Raw genomic sequence first — 22,847 nt, forward strand, 5'->3', positions numbered from 1 at the left:
CAGTAAACAGAAGTAAATGTTTCCATGAGTTATGTGAGCTGTTATAGCAAAAAATTGAATCTGAAGAGGGGGTTGTGGGGACCCCCAATTTATTGTCAGTTGGTCAGAAGTACAGGAGGCCCTGACTTGCAATTGGCACCTGAAGTGGGGTCAGTCTTGAGGGACTGAGCCCTTAACCCAAGGAGTATGCCAGAAGGGGTAGTGTCAGAATTACTTGGTGTGAGGGAAAAGCCCACAATTTGGTTGTGGGAGCACCCGGCTGGTTCAGTCAGTTAAGTATCCAACCCTTGATTTCGGCTCAGGTCATGATCTCAGGGTCGTGAGCCCCGCATCAGGCTCTGCACTCAGTGGGGAGTCTGCCTGAAAGTCTCTCTTCCTCTCCCTCTGCCCCTCCCCCGCAAATAAATCAATCTTTTTTTTTAAAAGTGTTGTGAGTGAAGTAGAGGAAATAAGTGTTTTCCCTTAAAACTCAGAAGTCCTGGGGCACCTGGGTGGCTCAGTCGGTTAAGCCGCTGCCTTCGGCTCAGGTCATGAGCCCAGGGTCCTGGGATCGAGGCCCGCATCTCTCCCTCTGCCTCTGCCTGCCTCTCTGCCTACTTGTTCTCTCTCTCTCTGTCAAATAAATAAATAAAATCTTTAAAAAAAAAAAAACTCAGAAGTCCTTCAACAAAATTAAAAAATTTTTAAAAACTTCAAAGACCTTCAACAGGTGAGTGGTTGAACAAACTGGTACATTCCTACCATGGAATACTAGTCAGCAATAAAAAAGAATACATACTGATACACACAACAATCTGGATGGGTCTCCAGAGAATTACACTGAGTGAAAAAAAAAAGCCAGTCTCCAAAAGTTTATACTGTGCGATTTGATTTATATAACATTCTTGAAACGACAAAATTATAGAAACGGAGAACAAATGAATGACTGCCAGACAGCGGGAGGTTAGGGAGGGAGGGAGGTGGCTGTAGCTATAAAAGGAAAACATGGGGATCCTGGTGTTAAAGTTCTCTATCTTGAGTATATATATCAATATCAGCATCCTGTTTGTGGTATGGTAACACAGACCAGCCCAAAAGTTTTCAATGAAGTGTGTCAGAACCATCTGGGGAGCTTTAAATACACGCACACCCTTCCATAGAGGTCGGGGAGGCTGGGAGTGCAGGTATTTTCAAAAAGCTCATCAAGTGATTTTTTATTCACATATTCCCACATGGCCCCAGGGCTGTAGGCCTTCAGAGACATTAGATAAGGAAGGGTGAGCAGGAGAGATCTGTGTTAGGGGAATGGCAAAATGAAGTATTGGACTGGGGAGGGATAGCTGGGTGGCTCAGATAGTTAAGCATCTGCCTTCGGCTCAGGTCATGATCCCAGGGTCCTGGTATAAGCCCCACATCTGGCTCCCAGCCCAGCGGGGAGTCTGCTTCTCCCTCTCCCTCTGCCTCATTCTCTCTCTCTCTCTCACAAATGAATAAATACAATCTTAAAAAAAAAAAAAAAAGAATTGGACTGGGGGAAAACCAAGCAAGGAAACCTTTTTTTTTTTTTAAGGTTTTATTTATTTATTTGACAGAGAGAGATACAGTGAGAGAGGGAACACAAGCAGGGGGAGTGAGAGAGGGAGAAGCAGGCTTCCAGCCGAGCAGGGAGCCCGATGCAGAGCTCGATCCCAGGACCCTGGGACCATGACCTGAGCCGAAGGCAGACGCTTAACGACTGAACCACCCAGGCACCCCAAGCAGAGGAAACCTTAGGAAGATGTCCCAATAGTGCAAACAAGGGATGATGCAGATCTGTACTAGCTGTGCTAGCTGTGGGGGCAGAGGTCTGTTAGTCAGGTTTACATCATGAAAAAGAAGCTTACTCTCGATACTTTTAACTCACTATTGACAATAATCCCTAATGTCCACAAGTGGATAAAGGATACATTTCTAGGTCTGCAACAAAATAATTACATGTTCTTGCCTTGTGAAATTAGCAGGTGTCTCCACCACATCCATTTCTGAATGATCCATGCACTTTCTCTGAGGCATAGTTAGTTCCAGAAGCACCTGATGAGACTTTTATCAATGGCTTTTCCTGCCCGATCTCCCACATCCCCCATTTTCCCCAAAAAGTACTTGGAACTCAGATTTAAACCACTCATCTAGACAAGGCTGCTAAACAGGTGTTTTTCCCCTGGTCTTGAAGGCCTAACATCCCCCCTGCCTGGAGTCCGGAAGGCATACCAGCATGGGGACAAAGCAGGACACTCTGCTGTGCCCTCTCTGGCTACAGTCTCTCACCAGGAAGTGGTCACCTGTCATGAGCACTATTCAAAACCAGGAACCAAGGTGTGGTCTGAGCTCCTTTAAGCTCAAGAGTTTGGGGGCTCCTGGTGTGTCCCCAGAGAAGAGTCCAGAAGAGGACGATGGAAGGGGGGTGGCCTGTGGAGGGGGAAGTCCTCCTCTACCTCACTGTCAGCCTTCTGCTTCCAGGTAAGATGAGGCAAGAACAAGGAAAGATGGGAATGCTGTTCTGGGCAAAATACAGGAACCCTCTCATTCTGCAGAACTAGAAAGCATCTAAAATAACTGGGTTAAACATTTTCTTTCTCTGTAGGATCTATGTTATGGCTTCCTTGGAAACAGACAAAAACCCCATTTCACTGATTAGTACACACAGCCCCTCTTTCATCTGCCCGCCTAGGCATCTACTGAACTGCCTTTCCATTTGCCACCTCTCCAATGCCACTCCTTTACAGTGTCCCACTTTTCCTTTCTACCAAGACATAGTAACTATGAACAGGGTGGTTTTGGTCCTGGTGACAGGAACATAGCTCTTTTCCCACCTCACTCAGGAAGATCTTGCAGAGGAGGTGATGTAGAGGGGAAAGGACAACATTTTCTTCCCTTGCGATGTGTTTCTCCTTGGTTTGGAGATGTACCTTATGAGTTAGCTGGCACGGGGGAGTAATGGACAAGGCACAAGGACTTGTTGGGCTGTAGTTACAGGAATAAGCACACAGTCATCTGTCGCTGGGATGAGGGTCAGAGGAGCCAAAGGGCTTCTACATTTCATTGCCTGGCTCCACCAAGCACATGGTAGATGATCAGTGAGATCCTCTCAGAATGGTGACCATGAAGCTGGTTCCCATGGGTCTTAGAGGAAGCCACTGAGCTGGAGAAGGGCACAGAGCACAGCACATAGTGGGTAGCCAGTAAATTCACATTCAGGGCAACAGTAAGTCCCCACATATTTCAGGTTGCACTCAGGTTGACTTCTTCCCAAATTTTTCCTTCCAGGAAATGGGAAAACATGAAAGCTGGAAGGGGTAATTAAGAAACAAAATTTTAGGGAAATTTTGTTCAGTGACTAGGAGAATAAGTCAAAATAGAGCTAGAAAGAAAACAGTATGGTCAAACAAAAGCCAAAACTTCAGGGTTGGGACTACGGAAGGACTAGGACTCCCCAGAGAGGCTGTTCGCATACAAATTTGGGGAGGCTTTATATGGGAGTAAAGCACAGGAAGAAAGGTCTGAGCCCTGGTTCAGCTCATCACATCAACTTCCCCCGTTTGCCTACCAAACCAGCCCATGCTCCCCAGTCCTGGCAGGAAGGGCTTGGATTTCAGAAGTCTTGGCCCAGGAAGGAGGGGCTCACGTGCTTCACCCCGTGTCCACATTTTCTTTCTCTGCAGAGAGGCTCTCAGGCTTCAGCCCTGGTACTCCTCTTACATAGGACACACAAAAGTCCTATTCCCATCTCACAGGGTCTCTGCTCTCTACAAGAAGGTCAAACACTTTCACCGTCAATTACTCAGGTTTTGACCAGCACGGGGTGGACCCTGCTGCCTTCCAGACTATATTTAACCAGAAGGACTTCCGTCCGGTCATCAACTACAGCATCCCCACTCAGGTCAACATCTCCTTCACTTTGTCTGCCATCCTGGAAGTGGTGAGTTCTGACTCCTGCATTCTTTCCATTGGCTGCTAGTAGGGAACAAGGAGTCTTCCCCCTGGCAACCCAACCTTCCACTGGTCCAGTGGCGAGCAATCCATCCCCAGATGCTCTACAAGTCAGATGTCCATCCTATGGGATGGAGAGACGTGAAGGGGAACATGGCAGCGACGTTTCTGCAGGGAATATTTGTCCTGAGTTCTGTCCCTATAGGCAGATAAAACATATTTCCAGTGGGCCCCCGTGCTGTCTTTCCCCCTACATTTTCCATGTAACCTGCATTTTTTGGACCCACGTTTCTTTTGAGACTTGTGACTGAAAAGCTGAACAGTCCCATGAGACCACGTAGGAAACAAAGTCAAGCGCTGGACTGGGACCTGATCTCAGGGCATTAATCATCCTGCATGAGGACTTCTTTTTGTCAGGATGAACAACTTCAGCTGCTGACATCATTTCTGTGGTTAAAGTTGGTACGTAAGTCCAGCTTAGTTCTCTTCCCTCTTTTTCCCCTTTTTTCTGGGCTTGTTTGCAAAAATCACATTTGTTGAAATTGGCAGTGCCTGAGGGAGTAGATAAATCCAACCAAAATAGGGCCCATGCTGATGACAAATAGCTTTCTGAGCTGCCAAACAACTTTGAAAGACATAGATGGAAAATGCAGGAAGAAGGGGGAGGTACCGTTGAAATCCCCTAAGTAAGCTCCAAGGCCCAAAGGTATCCAGCACCCAGTTTCCGATTTCCCTTGAGTGTGAAGTGAAAGGCCAACAAGACTTTGTTAGCTAGACAAGGGGGACATTATCACCAGGAGAGAAGAGGAATCAGAGTTTAAAAGGAAATGAGGTTTTAAAAAAAAAAAGTGACATGCATAACAATGTGCAAAGTATGAGTTTATCTATGTAAGTAAAAATGAATGCTGGAACATGTATTAATTTTTTTTTCTAGAAAGATACCCAAGAAACTGTTAATAAGGAGACTGAGTTGGGGATATGAGCTGAATTGGAGTGAACTGAGGAGGGAGAAGCTTGTTTTTTATGTTATACCTTTCTGGAATGGTTAAATTTTATCATATGCCTGTAGTACATACATTTAGAAAAAAAATACATACACGTGTATATATGTATGTGTGTGTGTGTGTGTGTGTGTATGGAAGGGTATATGCTGACATAAACTAGCTCCAGGTTTCAGCCATAACCATCCCTCTGTGCTCTGTGCTCTAGATCTGGAATAACCCATTCATCAGCTGGGATCCAGAAGAATGTGGTGCCATCAGTAAACTCACTGTGACAACTGAGAGCCTGTGGCTCCCAGACATCTTCGTCATGGAATCGTGGGTACCAGGGCTAGGGAAAGCTGGAGCAGAGACCCTTCTGCAAGGGGCAGGCCAGGGCGGTAGAGGGGAAACCCATTCAGTGGGACCACCAAAAACTTATTTCAGAGGAGCACAGTCATGGCTCATCAACCGTCTCTTATTTCTAAAAGATGTTTCTTCTAGAAATGAGAAAGTGATGGGCAGAAAAGATGGCAGAATGGCCATAGTGAGTAATGTTGGGAAGCCCCACCTTAAAAGAGAAGCTTAAGCTGATGTGGAACCCAAAGCATCTGCCTCTCTCCCCTTCTACCACTTAGCATGGATGTGGATCAGACCCTGGAAGGCCTCTCTGCATATGTGACCAATGACGGTCACGTTGTGTATAACAAACCAATGCGGGTGACCAGCATCTGTAGCCTGGACATCTTCTACTTCCCCTTTGACCAGCAGAACTGCACACTCACCTTCAGCTCTTTCCTCTACACAGGTGAATTGAGGTGGGGGTTCCGGGATGGGGTAAAATGAGATCAATGAGTGGGGCAACAAAACAGCACACACAGCAAGGTTATCTTTTTAAATGCCTAAAAAGGGACAGTGGAGTATTTGCTGATCGGGGTGTGTGGGTGGTGGGGTGGGGGAGTTGAACTGAGGAGACAAGACTTCTGAGAAAGCCCAGAATTGAAAGGAGGTGACTGAGGAGCGAGGAAGCCATGTTACTGGGCAGCTAGAGAGAGGGAGCTAAAGCAGTTTTCTAGCTCATCTCTCTGAGCCCCGCACAGAGCAGGGGCTAAACAGTGTGTTGAATTAATGTTTGTCTCCCTCTGCAGTGAAAAACATGTTGCTGGGCCTGGAAAAGGAAGTGTGGGAGATAGTGGACACCTCACGTGACATTGTCCGCACACAAGGGGAGTGGGAGCTCCTGGGCATCAACAAGGCCACCCCAAAGCTGTCTGTGGGCTCCAGTCTTTTTGACCAAATCATGTTCTACGTAAGCCCAGAGACTGTGAGATGTGTCTGTCCCCCTTATCTCCCTCATCAGGTCTTTCTAAATGCCTGAGCCTCTCACTTCCTGTCCCAAGACCAGAAAGCCACTGGGTGCCACAACCCTCACAGCCTTCCTCTCTCCCAAGGCCCCCAGAGCAGCCCCCTTTCTGAACCTGCCGGCTCAGGCATAGGTTTTCTTTCGTGGATATGGCAGAATCTTTTTAGTCATGTGAAGGCTGCTTCTTAACCAGCCCCAGAAAGAGCTCCTATTGGGCTGAGGACACCAAGGGAGGGACTGGAATCATCCCCCAGGCTCCCCTCAGTCCTAGCTTCACCTGGTTCTCTCCTCCCCCCAGGTGGCCATCAGGCGCAGGCCCAGCCTCTATGTCATAAACCTCCTGGTGCCCAGTAGCTTTCTGATCGCCATTGATGCCCTCAGCTTCTACCTGCCGGCAGAAAGCGGGAATCGTGTCCCATTCAAGATAACCCTTCTGTTGGGCTACAACGTCTTCCTGCTCATGATGAATAAACTACTTCCTGCTAATGGCACCCCCTCATCAGTATGCCCACCTCCTCACTGTTGGAAAGTGGAGGGGGGGAATAAGGCAAGGTAGACACTGCTAGACCTGCTCAGACAGCTAAGGCAGAAGGGAGAAAGCAGGCATCTCAGAAAGGGCTCTCTGTGCGAGACAGAGAAAAGGGGGGATTGCTGGTTCTTCTGGACTTCTCTCATGCATGCTCCTCACCCCCATCCCAGGTGTCTACTTTGCCCTGTGTCTGTCCCTGATGGCGGTCAGCCTGCTGGAGACCATCTTCATCACCTACCTGCTGCACCTGGCCACCACCCAGCCCCCACCCATGCCTCGGTGGCTCCACCCTCTGCTCCTCTACTGGGCCAGCCCAAGGAAATGTTGCTCCACTGCACTCTGGAAGGAGAATGTGAGCACCGGCCTCATGCCCACTCACCTACCTGGTAAGGAAAATCTGCACTGCCTATACTGTCTACACTGGGCCCAGCCTACCCAGCCCCCCACTTCCCCAATCCTGTCTCCTTCCCACTTCACGGCTGAGTCTCTGTCTTCCCTACAGGACCGAAGGAGCCAGGGCAGTTGGTAGGGAAGGAGCTGGGACCCAGAGAGGCAGAGCTGAATGGGGCTTCAGGATTGACAAGCACCCAGCTAGCTGACCTGTGGATGCAGTTCAGCCACATGATGGACACCTTCCTCTTCCACCTCTACCTGCTCTTCTTGGCCTCCTCCATCATCACGGTCATCGTCCTCTGGAACACCCAGGAGTTGAATTCTAACGGTGCAAGAGCAAGCCAGTGTTCAGGTTTCTCCAGCTTCAACTGACCATCCCAGACCCCGTTCCTCTGCTCCAATTTGCATACACAGTTCCAGATATGCCATGATCCCTGCTGCAGGGCTTACATAGAACCTCTGCAGACTCTCTCAGAAATAGGACTATATTTCTAAAACATAATGAATTCAGAATTTACACATTTATGTTAGAAATATAACTTTTACTGGAAAAGGAAGGCTTTATAATAAATGACTGCAAGTATTTACCAAAAAAACTAACTCACTGGTATAGAGGAAAGGGATTAAACCTCTTTTTACATATAGGCTAACATATTTATTTATTCTTTTAATAAATACTTATTGAGCACCTACCATGTGCTAGGCACTGTTCTGAGTGCTGAGGGTACAGCAATGAGTCAAGCTGACAAAAATCTCTACCCTCATGGAGGGTGGGTGGAGACTGACTGACAATAAAGAAGATAATAAGTGAAACATAGAGCATGTGCTAAGCACCAAGGGGAAAAAGCAAATTAGGGAAGGAAGAATGGGAGGTGGGGGAGGAGGAGACTGCAAGTTTAGGTGGGTGGCCAGGGAAGGCTTCGTGATAATTTGCTGCCCGGCGGGCTCCTATGCATTACTCCAGAAAAGCACCAGGAGCATAGGTGGTGCTATAAACAGATGTCCCTTGACAGATGGAGACTTGAGGATGAATCAAACACAGCTCTGTCCTCAAAGAGCTTGTGGCCCAGCTGGACAAATAAAATATATATTTTAAATAATTGCAATTAAATGTAGAATCTGTTTTTAAAGTTTTGGGGAGTGCCATTGAAAAGAAACTGCTGTGAAGTTCAGAGAAGAAAGGATTCTTCTAGTGGGAGCAGAACTGTGGTGCTCGATCCTGTCTGCACATTAGAATCATCTGAAGAGACTTCTATTTTTTTATTTTTTTTAAGATTTATTTATTTATTTATTTATTTATTTTTAAAGATTTTATTTATTTATTTGAGACAGAGAGAATGAGAGACAGAGAGCACGAGAGGGGAGAGGGTCAGAGGGAGAAGCAAACCCCCCGCTGAGCAGGGAGCCCGATGTGGGACTCGATCCCGGGACTCCAGGATCATGACCTGAGCCGAAGGCAGTCGCTTAACCAACTGAGCCACCCAGGCGCCCAAGATTTATTTATTTATTTGAGAGAGCGAGTGCACGCATGAGTGGGGCGAGGGGCAGAGGGAGAGACTCCTCAAGCAGACTCCCAACTGAGCGTGGAGCCCTACACGGGGCTCTACATGGGGCTCCACACGGGGCTCGATCTCACGACCCATGAGATCATGACCTGAGCCAAAACCAAGAGTCGGATGCTCAACCGAACAGACTGAGCCACCCAGGCACCCCTGAAGAGCCTTTTAAATAATCCTAGCCCCCAGGCCTTCTCCCAGACCAATTAAATTAGACCTTTGGTGTGGACCCTGGATTTGGTATATTTGAAAGCTCCCCATGAGATTCTAATGTGCAGTCAGAATTGAAACAACGGAGGTAGCAGAGGAGGTAGTGTTAACTTGGACTCTGAAGGGTGACTAATGCATGAACAGATGGAGGGCTTGCTGGGACTGACTAATCACAGTACACCTCTGGGGTTACATTAGTACATTAGTACATTAGAATCACTGCAGGTTGGGCCTCAGGGGGCCAGGGGTTTGTGCAGCAGTAGTTGAACGGCAGGATCCAGGCAGAATGACGACACACTCGTTCTCCTGGTACTCAGATGGTTCAAGTGTCCAGAACAAACTCATAAAATCATCTACCAGAAATAGCCCCACAATAGAACACAAAATAGCATAGACGCTTTGGGAAACAATTTGGCAGCTCCTCAAAGTGTTGAACATAGGGTGACCCTATAACCCAGCAATTCCACTCCTAGATACATGCCCCAGAGAAATGAAAACCTATGTCCACACAAACACTTGTGAGCAAATGTTCATAGCAACATTATTCAAAATAGCTGAAACAACCCAAATGTCTATTAACCGATGAACATATAAATAACACTTTTTTATATCCATGCAGTGAAATATTATTATTTGGCTATAAAAAGGAATGAAGCACTCATACATGCTACAACATGGATGAACCTTGAAAACATTATGCTAAGTAAGAGAAAAGCCAGTCACAAAAGACCACATATTATATAATCCCACTTGAATGAAATGTCCAGAATGTGCTAATCTACAGAGACAGGAAGTAGATTAGTGGTAGCCTAGGACTTGGAGGAGAAAAGGGCAGGTGAATGAGGAATGACACTAAGGGGTATAGGATTTCTTTGGGAGATGATAAAAATGTCCTAAAATTAGACTGGTGATGATTGCATAACTTTGTAAATATACTAAAAACCATGGAACTATATACTTTAAATACGTGAATTTTGTGGTATGTAAATTATATCTCAATAAAGTTGCCAAACAATAACAAAAAATACATAACCCACCACACAATTCTCTGTGCCTACCACTTCCTTCCTGCTTATTCTCTCATTCCCCCGCTCCCTGCTGCCATCTCCCTGACTCTCTGACTCCTGACTCCATATATTTAGTTTTCATCAATGTCTGTCCCTGGCCCTCCTCCACCATATGACTCACCAGGAGCCCACGGACTGCAGCTCCCCACTCACCTGTCAGCTCTGCACGCTTCCTTGATTTGGAAATCACCCACGACTTCAGGTCAGACACAGTTTCTACTCTGAGTCAGACCAACTCAGAGATCCTTGATAGAAGATGGGAATTCAGACATTATGTACATGGGGCATGCCATCAGGCTCAAAGGAGAACTTCTGCCTCTATGGATCATCAAGTCATCTGGTCCCCAGAACAGCACCATGGAATAAATGGAATGAGTGAAGCATTCATTTACTCATGTATCCAATCTTTACTAAGTGCTTATTTATGTGGTAGACATTTTATCTAAGAGCTGGGGATAAATAAGTAAGACAGATACTTGATCTTCTCAAGTAACAAACTGATGATTTCATATACTGATAATTACTCCAAAGAAAATAAAACAGGGTAATAGGACAGAGAGTGACACACAGATTAACAGGATGTTCTAGGAAGGCCTCTCTAAGAAAGTGACATTTGGGGTGCCTGGGTGGCTCAGTCGGTTAAGCGACTGCCTTCGGCTCAGGTCACGATCCTGGAGTCCCAGGATCGAGTCCTGCATCGGGCTCCCTGCTCAGCAGGGAGTCTGCTTCTCCCTCTGACCCTCCCCCCTCTCATGCCCTCTGTCTCTCATTCTCTCTCTCAAATAAATAAATAAAATCTTTAAAAAAAAAACCAAACCAATTAATTTAAAAAAAAAAAAAAAGAAAGTGACATTTGTGCCAGCCAAGAAACAGATAATCATATCATGATGAGATATGTCCTGGGATTCGTACTGATGTATTCATATGGGGAGGCTGGGATGAAACATGACAGACAAGCACTACAATTATAGAAGTAGATCTGGATAGCCAGGGTCTTTAGATGAGCAAGGTGAGAAATTGGAAAGAAGTCCCATATTGATTATTTTGATGCTCCTGTGTAATGTTTAAGGATTGTGAGGGTAAACATTTATAATCCACTCAAAGGGTTTAGAACAGAAACTTTCAAATGGCTTTGATCATAAAAACTATTTTACTCACCCATGCATACGGCCTTACTCGAAAAAGCACTGGTGGTAATATAGAATTAAAAAGGAACAAAATTAAAAGTTGCAGAAAAGTTATTGCTAGAGTTGCTCACTACATACTTACTATATACCATATGAGAGACTGTGAGTTTACCCATTTAATTATAAAACAATGTCCTATAAACTTTAAAGTAGGTAATACTTTTACAACACTTGTCTTGATATTATAAATTATTTAACTAGCTTTTATTCTCTGAAAGAACATCACCAATGCACTGTCACAAGCAGATTTTGAGGGAATTTGTATATGTCCACTTTAACAATAAGATAGACATCTGAAACACAAAGTGAAATTACTTTTGATGCAAATGCATCACAACACCCTGAAGGGGAGAATCAAACAATCCATGTGATGTTGAAGAGATGATGATGATGAAACAAAGCTAGCAGTTGATTAAAGAGCATGAATAGCAATTCGACCACCTCAGACCAATGCTGCTGATGCTCTGATGAGAAAAAGCTCAGGAAATTGAAAGAATCCCAACAAGCCCCATGTTTGCTTGCAGGTAGGAGCTTTGTGACTTTCTCACAGGCTGCAGGATCATAGTAGAATGCCAAATTGGATTCTGGGGGACATTGAGTAATGTGCAAATTTTAGTTTACAAATGCCTCATTTTTAGCAATCCTGAATTAACAGGTCCTTAGTGATGTGTAAAGCTGAAAGGAAGACCTGAAGTGTTTGTGTTTGTCAGTCCTTTGGGAGATCCATACCGCCCTCTAGTGGGCACCCTACTCAGACCCTTCTGAGATTGGTTACCTTAGGATTTGGCAAAAGAACATACTACGGATACTACATTATCCATATTTTCCTGACTAAATTTTGGACACATTGTCAGATGATTTGTAAATGTGAACAGGCCTATAAAAACCTACAAATAAAATTACATTCATAGACTTAGTGAATTGCTTTTATTAAAAAACAGTTACATGAGGGGTGCCTGGGTGGCTCATTTGGTTAGGTGTCTGACTCTTGATCTCAACTCAGGTCTTGATCTCAGGGTCATGAGTTCAAGCCCCACACTGGGCCCCACACTGGGCTCCACACTGGGCAGTGGGGCATACTTTAAAAAAAAAAACAAAGTTACATGAAAGGAAATATGAAAGTTGCAAAAACAAACCAACCAACCAAAGAACACATATCAACATGCACTTGTGGTTTTCATCATTGACCTACTGTTGAAGTTGACAAGTTGATGAACTATTATTCCATCTGTCCTTGTTGAGCAAGAACTCTGCTTGTCTGAGTATTAATGGGTCTGAAGTAAAATAGAGATGTGGATCTAAAACTAATGATGTAATGTATGGTGATTAACATAACAATAAAAAATTTTAAAAAATAGAGATGTGGTGGCTTCTACAGTTTTCATGAAAGATTGTTAGTTTAGGCGTTTCTTTGGTTTGAACATAGAAAAGTTATTTTTTTTTTTAAAGATTTTATTTATTGGGGCTCCTGGGTGGCTCAGTCTGTTAAGCCTCTGCCTTCGGCTCAGGCCATGATCCCAGGGTCCTGGGATCGAGCCCCATATCAGGCTCCCTGCTCGGCGGGAAGTCTGCTTTTCCCTCTCCCACTCCCCCTGCTTGTGTTCCCTCTCTCGCTGTCTCTCTCTCTGTCAAGTTAATAAATAAAATCTTAAAAAAAAAAGATTTTATTTATTTATTTGAGAGAGAGAGAGCACAAGCAGGAGGGTGGGGAGAGGGAGAAGCAGGCTCTTCACTGAGCAAGAAGCCCAATACAAGGCTTGATCCCAGGACCCTGGGACCATGATCTGAGCTGAAGGCAGAAGCCCAAGCGACTGAGCCACCCAGGCACCCCTAGAAAAGTTATTTTAACAATAGCCCTCACTTACTGAGTACTTTTTTTTTGTCAGAGGGAGAGAGAGAGAGAGCACGAGCAGGGGGAGCGGCAGGCAGAAGGAGAAGCAGGCTCCCCACAGAGCAAGGAGCCCGATGTGGGGCTCCCAGGACCCTGGGATCATGGCCTGAGCTGAAGGCAGACACTTAACCAACTGAGCCACCCAGGCATCCCCCGAGTACTTTCTATATGCCAAGTCTATCACATCCATGTCATTTTACCCTCACAACAATTCTATCAGGTAGGTGTTAACATTATTCCCAGTTTGCAGATAAGGACAGGGTACAGGTAGAAGGAAGTTAAGATCCTTCCCCAGGATCACACAGCAAGTAAATGATAGAACCATTTTGAACCCAATTATGTCTAACTCACTTTTATGTTTTAATATTGCCAAGGAATGCAGAAATAATAATTCTTGAATAATTCTTGAATAAACTAAGCTCTAGACTCTGAATCCAGAATGATCTCCACCAAAGGATTCATCCCACCTCACTCTGATAACTCTCAACCTCTGGATGTCAGTCTTCACTGTAGCCACCACCAGCCTTTGGACTTTCCACAGCTCTCATGATCCCCTGGCCTCTCACTGGGACCCTCAGAAACTGATCACACACACACACACACAAATGAATGCATGTTTAACTGGTGAAATCTGAATAAGCTATATGGATCATACTGTTTATTTTTTTTTTTAAAGATTTTATTTATTTGACAGAGAGAGACAGCTAGAGAGGGAACCCAAACAGGGGAAGTGGGAGAGGGAGAAGCAGGCTTCCCTCAGAGCAGGGAGCCCGATGTGGGGCTCGATCCCAGGACTCTGGGATCATGACCTGAGCTGAAGGCAGACGCTTAACGACTGAGCCACCCAGGCACCCCTGGATCATACTGTTTAAAGACAGTTTTTAGAAAGAGGCAAAATCATGACTCTTATACAAATATAAAAAGGAATACATATTGGGGCGCCTGGGTGGCTCAGTCATTAAGCATCTGGCTTCGGCTCAGCTCATGATCCCAGGGCCCTGGGATCAAGCCCCACATCAGGCTCCCTGCTCAGCGGGAAGCCTGCTTCTCCCTCTCCCACTCCCCCTGCTTATGTTCCCTCTCTCACTATCTCTCTCTCCGTCAAATAAATAAATAACATCTTAAAAAAAAAAAAAGGAATACATATTGAAGAATTGATTGAACTCATACATTATGAGAGAACCAGACAAATGTTATAACTGGTTCAAAGGAAAAGTCAAGAAGCACAGATCTATATAGAGTGAAGATACTGAATTGCAAATAGAGGTTATAAGTCCACTGGAACTCCACAGGACAAGGCAGAGTTTGCATATTGACAATGTTGAATTTTACCTGAGCCCTGTGTTCCCAGAAAACACCAACAGTTAAGAAATCTCCCCAATACTTTGCTTTCTGAGATCCCACCACCCTTTTGTGTTCCAGAAATGGCTGATAGAAAAGAACCACCTTTCCCTGAATGACTTAGATAAGACTCACTCACTGTCCATTCTTTCTCATGACTCCCGTAGGCTTTACAGGTGCCTCCCTTGTTTACTTGTGACAAGACCAAACAAACATTTCCCCTTCTGCCTAAACCCACCAGCAGGGCAAGACACAGATCCTCCAAATCCCAGTTCTTTGTCACATGAATGATTAACTGAGATTAGAGCTGTTTATCCCCTAAAACAAACCAGAGACAGAGCTAAACATTTCCTATTGAACTGACTGAGACTTCTGATTGTGAAATACTCCCAACTGTAAATCATTCCACCTATAACTTGTCCACTGCTCCCTATTAAAAGTCTAAGGCAATACTACCCTGCCGAGATACTCTGATCTATGGATCTGGGTGATCTCCCTACTGTAGCAGCCTAAATAAAATAAATCTTTCTTCATTTTTAAGATTTTATTTATTTATTTGACAGAGAGAGAGACAGCGAGAGCAGGAACACAAGCAGGGGGAGTGGGAGAGGGAGAAACAGGCTTCCCGCTGAGCAGGGAGCCTGATATGGAACTCGATCCCAGGACCCTGGGATCATGACCTGAGCCGAAGGCAGATGCTTAACAACTGAGCCACCCAGGCGCCCCCTAAATAAAATCACTCTTCTTAATTGTTTGGTTTTTGTCATTGGCAATATTCATCAGTTACCTGCAGTTTAAAAAGTTGATAAATAGCCCAGAGACAATGAACAGGGCTCTTATCAGAAAGCTGGGACCTGTTATCATAGACAATGCATACTTTCTCATTGAAGTACACATTTTTTTCTATAATCTCTTTTGATGAAAAATAATCTCAAAGGAAGATTATCCTTTTTTTATTTTTTAAATTAACATATAAGGTATTATTTGTTTCAGGGGACAAAGGAAGATCATTCTTGATTGCAAATAAGGCTGGTCTCTAACTTCAGTATTTACACTGGTGCAACAAGAGTGATAATTTGCCACTTAGGCCATCTTAAGCTTGCATTATTGAAAGGCTTCCCCAAAAGATCCCAAATTTGACTTTTAAAAGCCTCTGAGGTTAGATAGTCACACCAAGAACTCAACACCTGAATTCAGCTGTGGTAGCCATTCGGTGAATTTGTCTCTTCTTAAAGTTCCCCAAATATCCTAAGATTCCTGGGTCTGACAAGAAAGTGACCTTACCCACCCAGAAGCTGAGAACCTTGTAAGCCAGATACCAACCAAGTTTCCTGGAAGGGTTTGTAAGCATTGGCTCCATAAAGTCAACCTAGGTCCTTAGATGTGTCTGGCCATGTCTGATTAAAGGAGCATCATTCCCAAATATAACACTCCAGGCAAGGCCTTGGTTGCACACCCAGTGTTTCCAATTATGTCTTGGTAAAAAGGACAGATTCTTACTGAATCTATGCCAATAACTATATTGTCATGAAAATATGGTAATTATATTGTCATGAAATTAAGAATATTCGATAAAAGTTCCCAAATTTTAGAGGGCTCCAGGCAAAGAGAATGAGCTATCATTCACAAATGTTTCATTTTGGTGTACAAAAGCAGAGTCTGAAAAAAAAGCAGAGTTATGATTGTTAAACTGTTATGAGTTATAGCTAGCTTAAGAGGAAAGAAAAAGGGCTTCCTTAAATATCCAGAAAATAGAACATTACGAAAATATCAATAATAGTTTAAGCAAAAACAGTAATCATCCCTCATCAATGCATCAGTCCTATGTAATTAATTCTTGTTTCAGTGGGTCTTGGGCTAGCAGTCTTATGAACCTATTGGCTTCTCTAGAGTTCCAGAAATCCTGGCTCAGGTCACTAGTATGGTCTCAAAATTATTTAAGTGATGCCATCAGAAACCTGTACCCCAAAGTATCTGGCATAGTCCTTTTCCACAGAATTCTGAAACATTCCTTGGTTGAAGACGAAGTACTCTGGCTTATATTTGATTGAAAAGCTTTCAGGGAAGCATCAAATAAAAAACTATCTGTATTTGACAAAAAAAATTTTTTTAGAGTGCGCACGCATGCGAGAGAGAATCTTAAGCAGGCTTCATGCCCAGAACAGGGCCTGCTGCAGGGCTTGATCTCACAACCTTGAGATCATGACCTAAGCTGAAATCAAGAGTCAGACGCTAACCAACTGAACCACCCAGGTGTCCCAAATCTACCATCTTAGCCATTTTTTTAACCACAATGGAGCTCAAACTCTTGACCATGAGATCAAGAGTTGGACACTTACCCGACTTAGCCAGGCAGGTGCCCCTGTATATGACAAAAAATTTTAAATGGTTGTAGTTAGCCTACTAGCTTATTACTGATAATTTTAAAAAATGAAAGAGCGGATAAGAAATCATTACAAGAATTATGCAAAATGATAAGGAAATTTGTTTTTTTCTATGGCATGCAATACAAGATAATAAAGTCAATCTAAGGGTGCCTGGGTGACTCAGTCAGTTAAGTGTCTGTCTTTGGCTCAGGTCATGATCCCAGGGTCCTGGAATTGAGCCTTGCATTGGGCTCCCTGCTCAGCAGGGAGTCTGCTTCTCCCTCTCCCTCTACTGTTCCCTACTCCACCCACCCCACTTGTGTGCTCTCTCTGAAAATAAATAAATAAAATCTTTTTTAAAAAAATAAAGTCAATCTAAGAAAAGCTTTAGACAAAGTAATTATAAATATGATTAACTATTTTCAAAGAAGACAGTGAACATTACATCTAATTTATAAAAATGGATGAACACACTTTTTACAAAGAAAAACTATTGAAGGGCATCTGGGTGGCTGAGTCAGTTAAGTGTCTTCCTTCAGCCCGGGTCATGATCTTAGAGTCCTGGGATCAAGCCCCGCGTCGGGCTCCCTGCTCAGCCGGCAGCCTGTTTCTCCCTCTACCTGCCACTCCCCCTGCTTATGCTCTCTCTCTCTCTGTGTCAAATAAATAGAATCTTTAAAGAAAAAGGAAAAAATATTGAGACACAACATATAATAATCCTGACTTTATATATCATGACTATACCAAGATTTTTGTAAGAATACACCAAGAACATATCAAGAATGTCAAGTAAAGAGATTCAATAAGTCTTGAGTAAGTCCTAAACATCTGTATATTAATTAAACTACATAGATCAGTGATATGAATCCCCAGTTGGAGCCCAGAAGATGTTAGATTCAAATTTAACAAGTAAAAATGTGACCATGCTAATATTAAAAAGAAATAATAACTGATTATGAGCAAAGGCTCCAACCACATAACCAAGAGATCTGCTGCCCTCTCCTGGAGGCCAATACCCCAATTCAGTTCTGGCTTAAAGGAAAGAGGGCACAGGCAGAATGTCTAGACTTACTTTTGCTTTTTCTTCCTTTCTTCCTCTTAAAAAAAAAATGAGGTAAATTCACATAAAAATTGCAAAAACTGTACAAAGACCTCCTGTGTACATGTCACTGGGATTCCTCAATCGTGGATATTTCTAAATCATTGAGAAACAGTTGCAGAATTCATGACCCATTAACCCTGAATATTTTAGTACATATTTCTTAAAAATGAGAACGCTCTCCCATACAATCACAGTACAACCATCAACATCAAAAAATTAACATCAATCCAAGATTCCCATCTAATTTACAAGCCCTATTCAAATTTGGCTTTTGGTCCCAATAATGTCTTTCATAGATGCAGGATTAAGCCCAGAAATACACTGCATTTAGCTTCAGTCTCCTTCAATCTGGAACAGTTTCTCAATCTCCTTGTCTTTCATGATCTTGACATTTGTGAAGAGTACTGCCAGTTATTTTTTGAGGATTGTCCCTCAATTTGTATTTGTCTAATATTTACTTATAATTTATGCATTTTTTGCAGGAATACCCCAGAAGTGATACTGGGTTCTTCTCAGCACATCAAGGAAGTGCACAATGCCAATTTGTCCCTTTACTGATGCTATAACTATTAACATGTAGTTAAATGAATTTGTTGATTAGTAGTTAATTAAATTAGTAGTTAATTAGAGGTTATAATTAGCAGGTATGGCATGCTTATTAATTAATAAGTAATTAATAAGTGTTTTGCAGAAAGATGCTTTGAGACCATGTAATTATCCCATTCCTCATCATAATGATTCTTGTATGAATTACATATTCAGGGATCTTTACAAAATCATCCTTTTCTAATTCCATCAATTCTTCTATGCTTATTCATTGCCACTCTAATGTAAAGTAGAGCTTTCCCTTTTATTTTATTCATTTATATCAGAACATATTCATGGGTCATTATGTTTTTCAAAGAGTTAAATCCACTACTATCAATATTTATTTTGATGCTCAATTGTTTGGACTTACCTTAGACCAACAAAGAAGAAAGCAGTAGTTGACGATATGACAGTGCCAGGAATGTGGGGGAAATGACCATTTCATTTGTCAAGGCCCTTCTGCCAAAGACCACCAGAAACATACATGTAGTTAAACAAGTCGGCTTTACTACTCATTGCAACAAGGCAGAGCAAAAATCACAGGTAACCATGGAATATCTCAGTGAGAGATAATTACAAAGAACCTGTTACAGGACTTGGTCTTCCCTTGGGTGGTTTGGAGAGAGTATAAAGAAGCAAGGCTCTGTTCAAAATTGAATACTGTCAGAAATCAAGGGAATGACTGCATAAGGAGTAATAGTCATTCATTTAGCAAGAGAGGGGATATTTGGTATTTTGTGGTTTTATATAGTTATCTTATATGTGAGTAGACAAAATTATGAAGCAGCCTTGTTTTGTCCATTCTATCATGGTCTCAGGGTAATCATGTCTGAGGCTGGTATTCTGTAAGATTGTTTAGAATGAACAAATGGCCTGTGAGTGTTAGATCACTTTTGGACATCAGAGGCTGCTTCTTCTTCGTTTTTTTTTTTTTTGCACAATATTGTGAGCCGCATTTATTGAAGCATGTAGAGACCACCCACAGCCTGTGTCTTTCAGAGACCAGAGGACACCGCTCAGCCTCCACCTGGGAGCCACGTTGCTGGGCGCCTGCCCCACACCCTGCCCACCTGCAGCAGCTCCCAGCATTCCTGAATGGTGGAGACCCCAGGGCCCCCATGGGGGACTGTCCCAGAGGGATCTATGGTGGCAGGGGGGCCACAAGCTGGCCCCCACACCTTTTGTTCAACTAGCAGGGTTTAAGATGTTTTTTCATTAGTTGCCAACAACTTAAAAATCAGAATACTTCACATAAAAATCTAGCTTTTTGGCTTCTCCAGATTTCTCGCATTAGACTTACCTACATTCCCGCTTTACAGCAATTAGCTACAACGGAAGGACAGCCACCAATTTCAGGTGGGAATCTGTGCTTTGCCACAGTCCCCACCACATCTTATTGTTACTCAAGGCCAGTTGCCATTAGCGACTCAGACTCAATCATGCAAAATATCACAAAGAAATGTCTCTCTATATCCCATCTCCAGGAATAGTGGGAAAAATTAGAGTCGCACTGCAAAGGCCTCACAACTCAAAGGCCTACTTTATTTTTATAACCCACCTGGCCCTGAGGGCATCTAAGTTAGCGATCTGTGCACTAGCCCAAACCTCTCCTTTCATCCACAAATGCTCACTCCACACATACCCCTTTGTGCAGATCTGAGAACAGTAGCCAGACTTCCCAAATCTGAGCCAGTTTGCTCCTTTAGAAGTCTGTTAATTCCCTGAAACCCAAAGAACTAGTAAGTAGGGTGGACACATCAGGCACAGGGTTGTACCTGGGTGGGGTTGCCCTAGGAAAGCCAGATCCAGGTAAAGCTGTGCTGGCACGCCCTCTAGTGGCCAGAAGGCAACTCTCCAGGCCACCGGGAAGACTGAACTAGATTCCAAGTGAGCCTAGGAGTCAACAATCAATGGCCCCCAAACCTGGTTCCCCCTATCCCCACAGGTGCCAAGCTCAGGCTTCCAGCTTCCTCCTGCCCAAAACCTTCCTGATCTCCATCCCACCCATCAGCCACTCTTCTGGGCACATTGGCACCCATCTTAGCCCCCAGGAGGACCAGACCCTTCCCAGACTGTAGCCTCTTCCAGGCAGGCTCCAGCCTCCCCATTCTTCACTCTCCCAGGCTTTGATCCAGGTTTGGCCCATAGCAGCCTGGCAGCATTTGCAGGGGAAAACCTTGCAGAGGTGGAGGAGGCCAATTCCCAGCCCACAGGGTCAGGCAGGCAGGGCACTTAAGTGAGCAGAACAGGCCAGGCGGGTCCCTCAGAGAACGGGAAGTGCACCTCCCAGGAGCCAATGCCACCGAAGAGCCGCTGTGGCCAGACGGCCATTCTTCACAAGATGCTGGGGATCTGGACTTTTACGTGAAATATACCAAGTTTTAAAGGTTGGCTTAATGTATACACTATCCAGGCCAAGAAAACAAGTTGGCAGGGTGGGTCCAGGCCGGGGCCCCAGGAAGACAGCACTGCTGAGGCCCTGCAGCCGACAGAACCTCTGAGATGGTGGGTGTAAGCCAGCGGTTTTCAAGGTTTTGTTTATTTGAGTAGTTTGTAGCCATCATCATGTTTGATCCAGTTGGCCTTCACTGCCTTGATGTCACTCACAAGGTTCTGGGCCAGGCAGACACCAAAGATCTGGAGGAAAGTGGTGCCCACAAAGACCCCAGCCACAACGATCAGGTTGTCCTGCAACCACTTCTCAAACTGGCCCACACAGCCTTTGGTGTGGATGGAGCCCTGCTGCTTCAGCTCCAGTTTGAGCCAGACATCATAGCCACACTGGGTGTTGAGGACATCTTCCGCAGGGTCCCTGACGCAGCAGGAGAAGGGCACCCTGCAGCGCTCCCAGCTCGGGTTCAAGTCAGTGCAGTTGAAATAGATATTGAGGTTCCAGTCATTAGGCCCTCGGGCTCCGCAGCAAGACCAATATTCCTGAGCAAAGTCAATGAGGTTCTGGAGGTCAATGTCGTCCCGATAGGCCTTGACGTTATTGTTGATGAAGAAATTGAGCTGGCCTCGAATCCAGTCCTTGAATACGAAGGCCAAGATCCCTGTTGCTAGCTCCAGGAAGAAGATGAGGCTGTGGAACACTGAGAAAAACTTGAGCAGGAAGGTGTACTCCCGGAGGGCCCCGGTGCAGCCAGCAAAGCCCAGCACCAACATGACACCTCCAACCACTACAAACAGCCACAAAGGGTCGAGGCCTCCCAGATCTGTCAGCGCCGAGATATTGGAGAGAACGCCCTTCTCACCCCAGGCCCAGAGGCCAGTGGCCAGCAGCAGGGCTCCCAGCATCCCAGAGGCTGCTTCTTATTTCTTTCTCACAAAGTGAAAGTGGGAGTGTGTGAGTGTGGAATGACACACCTCAGCATTTAGATTAGCACAGCTCAACTTTCTATAGCCATATGCATCACTGACTTTATAACTTCTCAAAGTGGCAAAAATGAACATGCTTATATTGCCTCTTCATAGCATATAAAGTAAGAAGCAAGGGAGTGTGAAATGGGTGAAGGGGGTCAAAAGGCAAAAACTTCCAGTTATAAAATAAACAAGTCATGGGGATGTAATGTGTAGCATGGTCACTATAGTTAGTAATGCTGTACTGCATATTCGAAAGTTGCTCAGAGAATAGGTCTTAAAAGTTCTCATCACAAGAAAAAAATTTTGTAACTATGTATGTTAACATGTTAACTAGACTTATGGTGGTAATCATTTTGCAATATATCAAATATCAAATCATTATTTTGTACACCTGAAACTAATACAATGTCATATATCAATTACACCTCAATAAAAACAAACAAAGAAAAACAAACATATGGCCTACCTTAACAAACCAGGGGAGGAACTTACAAAGGGGTTTCAAGAGCCTAGCTAGTGGTAGTACTGCCCAAACGAAGAAAATACAGCTTTATGGTTAAGATCACATTCTCCAGGGTCAGACTACCACGGTTCACCTTCCAACTCTACTTCTTACTAACTATGTGACCTTGGGTAAGTTAAAAAGTGGAAGACTAATAGTTCCAGTTTCATAAGGTTGTTTTGAGGACTGAATGAAGTAATTCTCATAAATGTTACAGAACTCTGCACTCAATAAATGTTAGCTCTTATTACAAAACAAAAATGAAGAAGCAAAAATATATACACTTAAAATTATGTTTAGTAATCGGTGTTTCAGTTTAGAAATGACCTAAACATCCAATAAATATTCATTAACTTGATTTAGTGTCAGTCCAAAGCTTTAGGTTACCCAACCCCCTTACAAATCCTCTTCAAGTTGACATACTACAGAACACAGTTACTGTTGAAATACCATTTTCAATAAAT

General features: G+C 44.0%; 3 protein-coding genes across 3 annotated transcripts; 1 reads left to right on the forward strand and 2 right to left on the reverse strand.

Moving 5' to 3' along the window:
• Positions 1-2,408: 2,408 nt before the first annotated feature.
• On the forward strand, positions 2,409-7,582 carry LOC118000739 (5-hydroxytryptamine receptor 3C-like). The gene is given in 9 exon segments (XM_034990596.1): positions 2,409-2,475; positions 3,801-3,934; positions 5,155-5,508; positions 5,580-5,733; positions 6,074-6,234; positions 6,587-6,809; positions 6,885-6,905; positions 6,988-7,203; positions 7,320-7,582. Coding segments are annotated over 9 exon segments (1,593 nt in total).
• An 11,426-nt stretch (positions 7,583-19,008) lies between these two features.
• Positions 19,009-22,226, reverse strand: LOC118006881 (tetraspanin-17-like). Its single transcript, XM_034999698.1, has one exon. The coding sequence runs from the start codon at positions 21,813-21,815 to the stop codon at positions 21,057-21,059; it is 759 nt and encodes a 252-aa protein (XP_034855589.1). The 5' UTR covers positions 21,816-22,226; the 3' UTR covers positions 19,009-21,056.
• On the reverse strand, positions 21,057-21,815 carry LOC118000746 (tetraspanin-17-like). The gene has a single exon (XM_034990606.1). It carries the CDS (start codon positions 21,813-21,815, stop codon positions 21,057-21,059), a length of 759 nt encoding a protein of 252 aa, XP_034846497.1.
• Positions 22,227-22,847: the final 621 nt, after the last annotated feature.

The sequence above is a fragment of the Mirounga leonina genome, unplaced genomic scaffold (assembly GCF_011800145.1).
Source record: "Mirounga leonina isolate KUSES-001 unplaced genomic scaffold, KU_Mleo_1.0 Mir_115, whole genome shotgun sequence".
Taxonomy (NCBI): domain Eukaryota; kingdom Metazoa; phylum Chordata; class Mammalia; order Carnivora; family Phocidae; genus Mirounga; species Mirounga leonina.

Bases quoted from the DNA above. Each gene is read 5' to 3' on its own strand.
- LOC118000746 (XM_034990606.1), bottom strand. From the start codon at position 21,815: ATGCTGGGAGCCCTGCTGCTGGCCACTGGCCTCTGGGCCTGGGGTGAG.
- LOC118006881 (XM_034999698.1), bottom strand. From the start codon at position 21,815: ATGCTGGGAGCCCTGCTGCTGGCCACTGGCCTCTGGGCCTGGGGTGAG.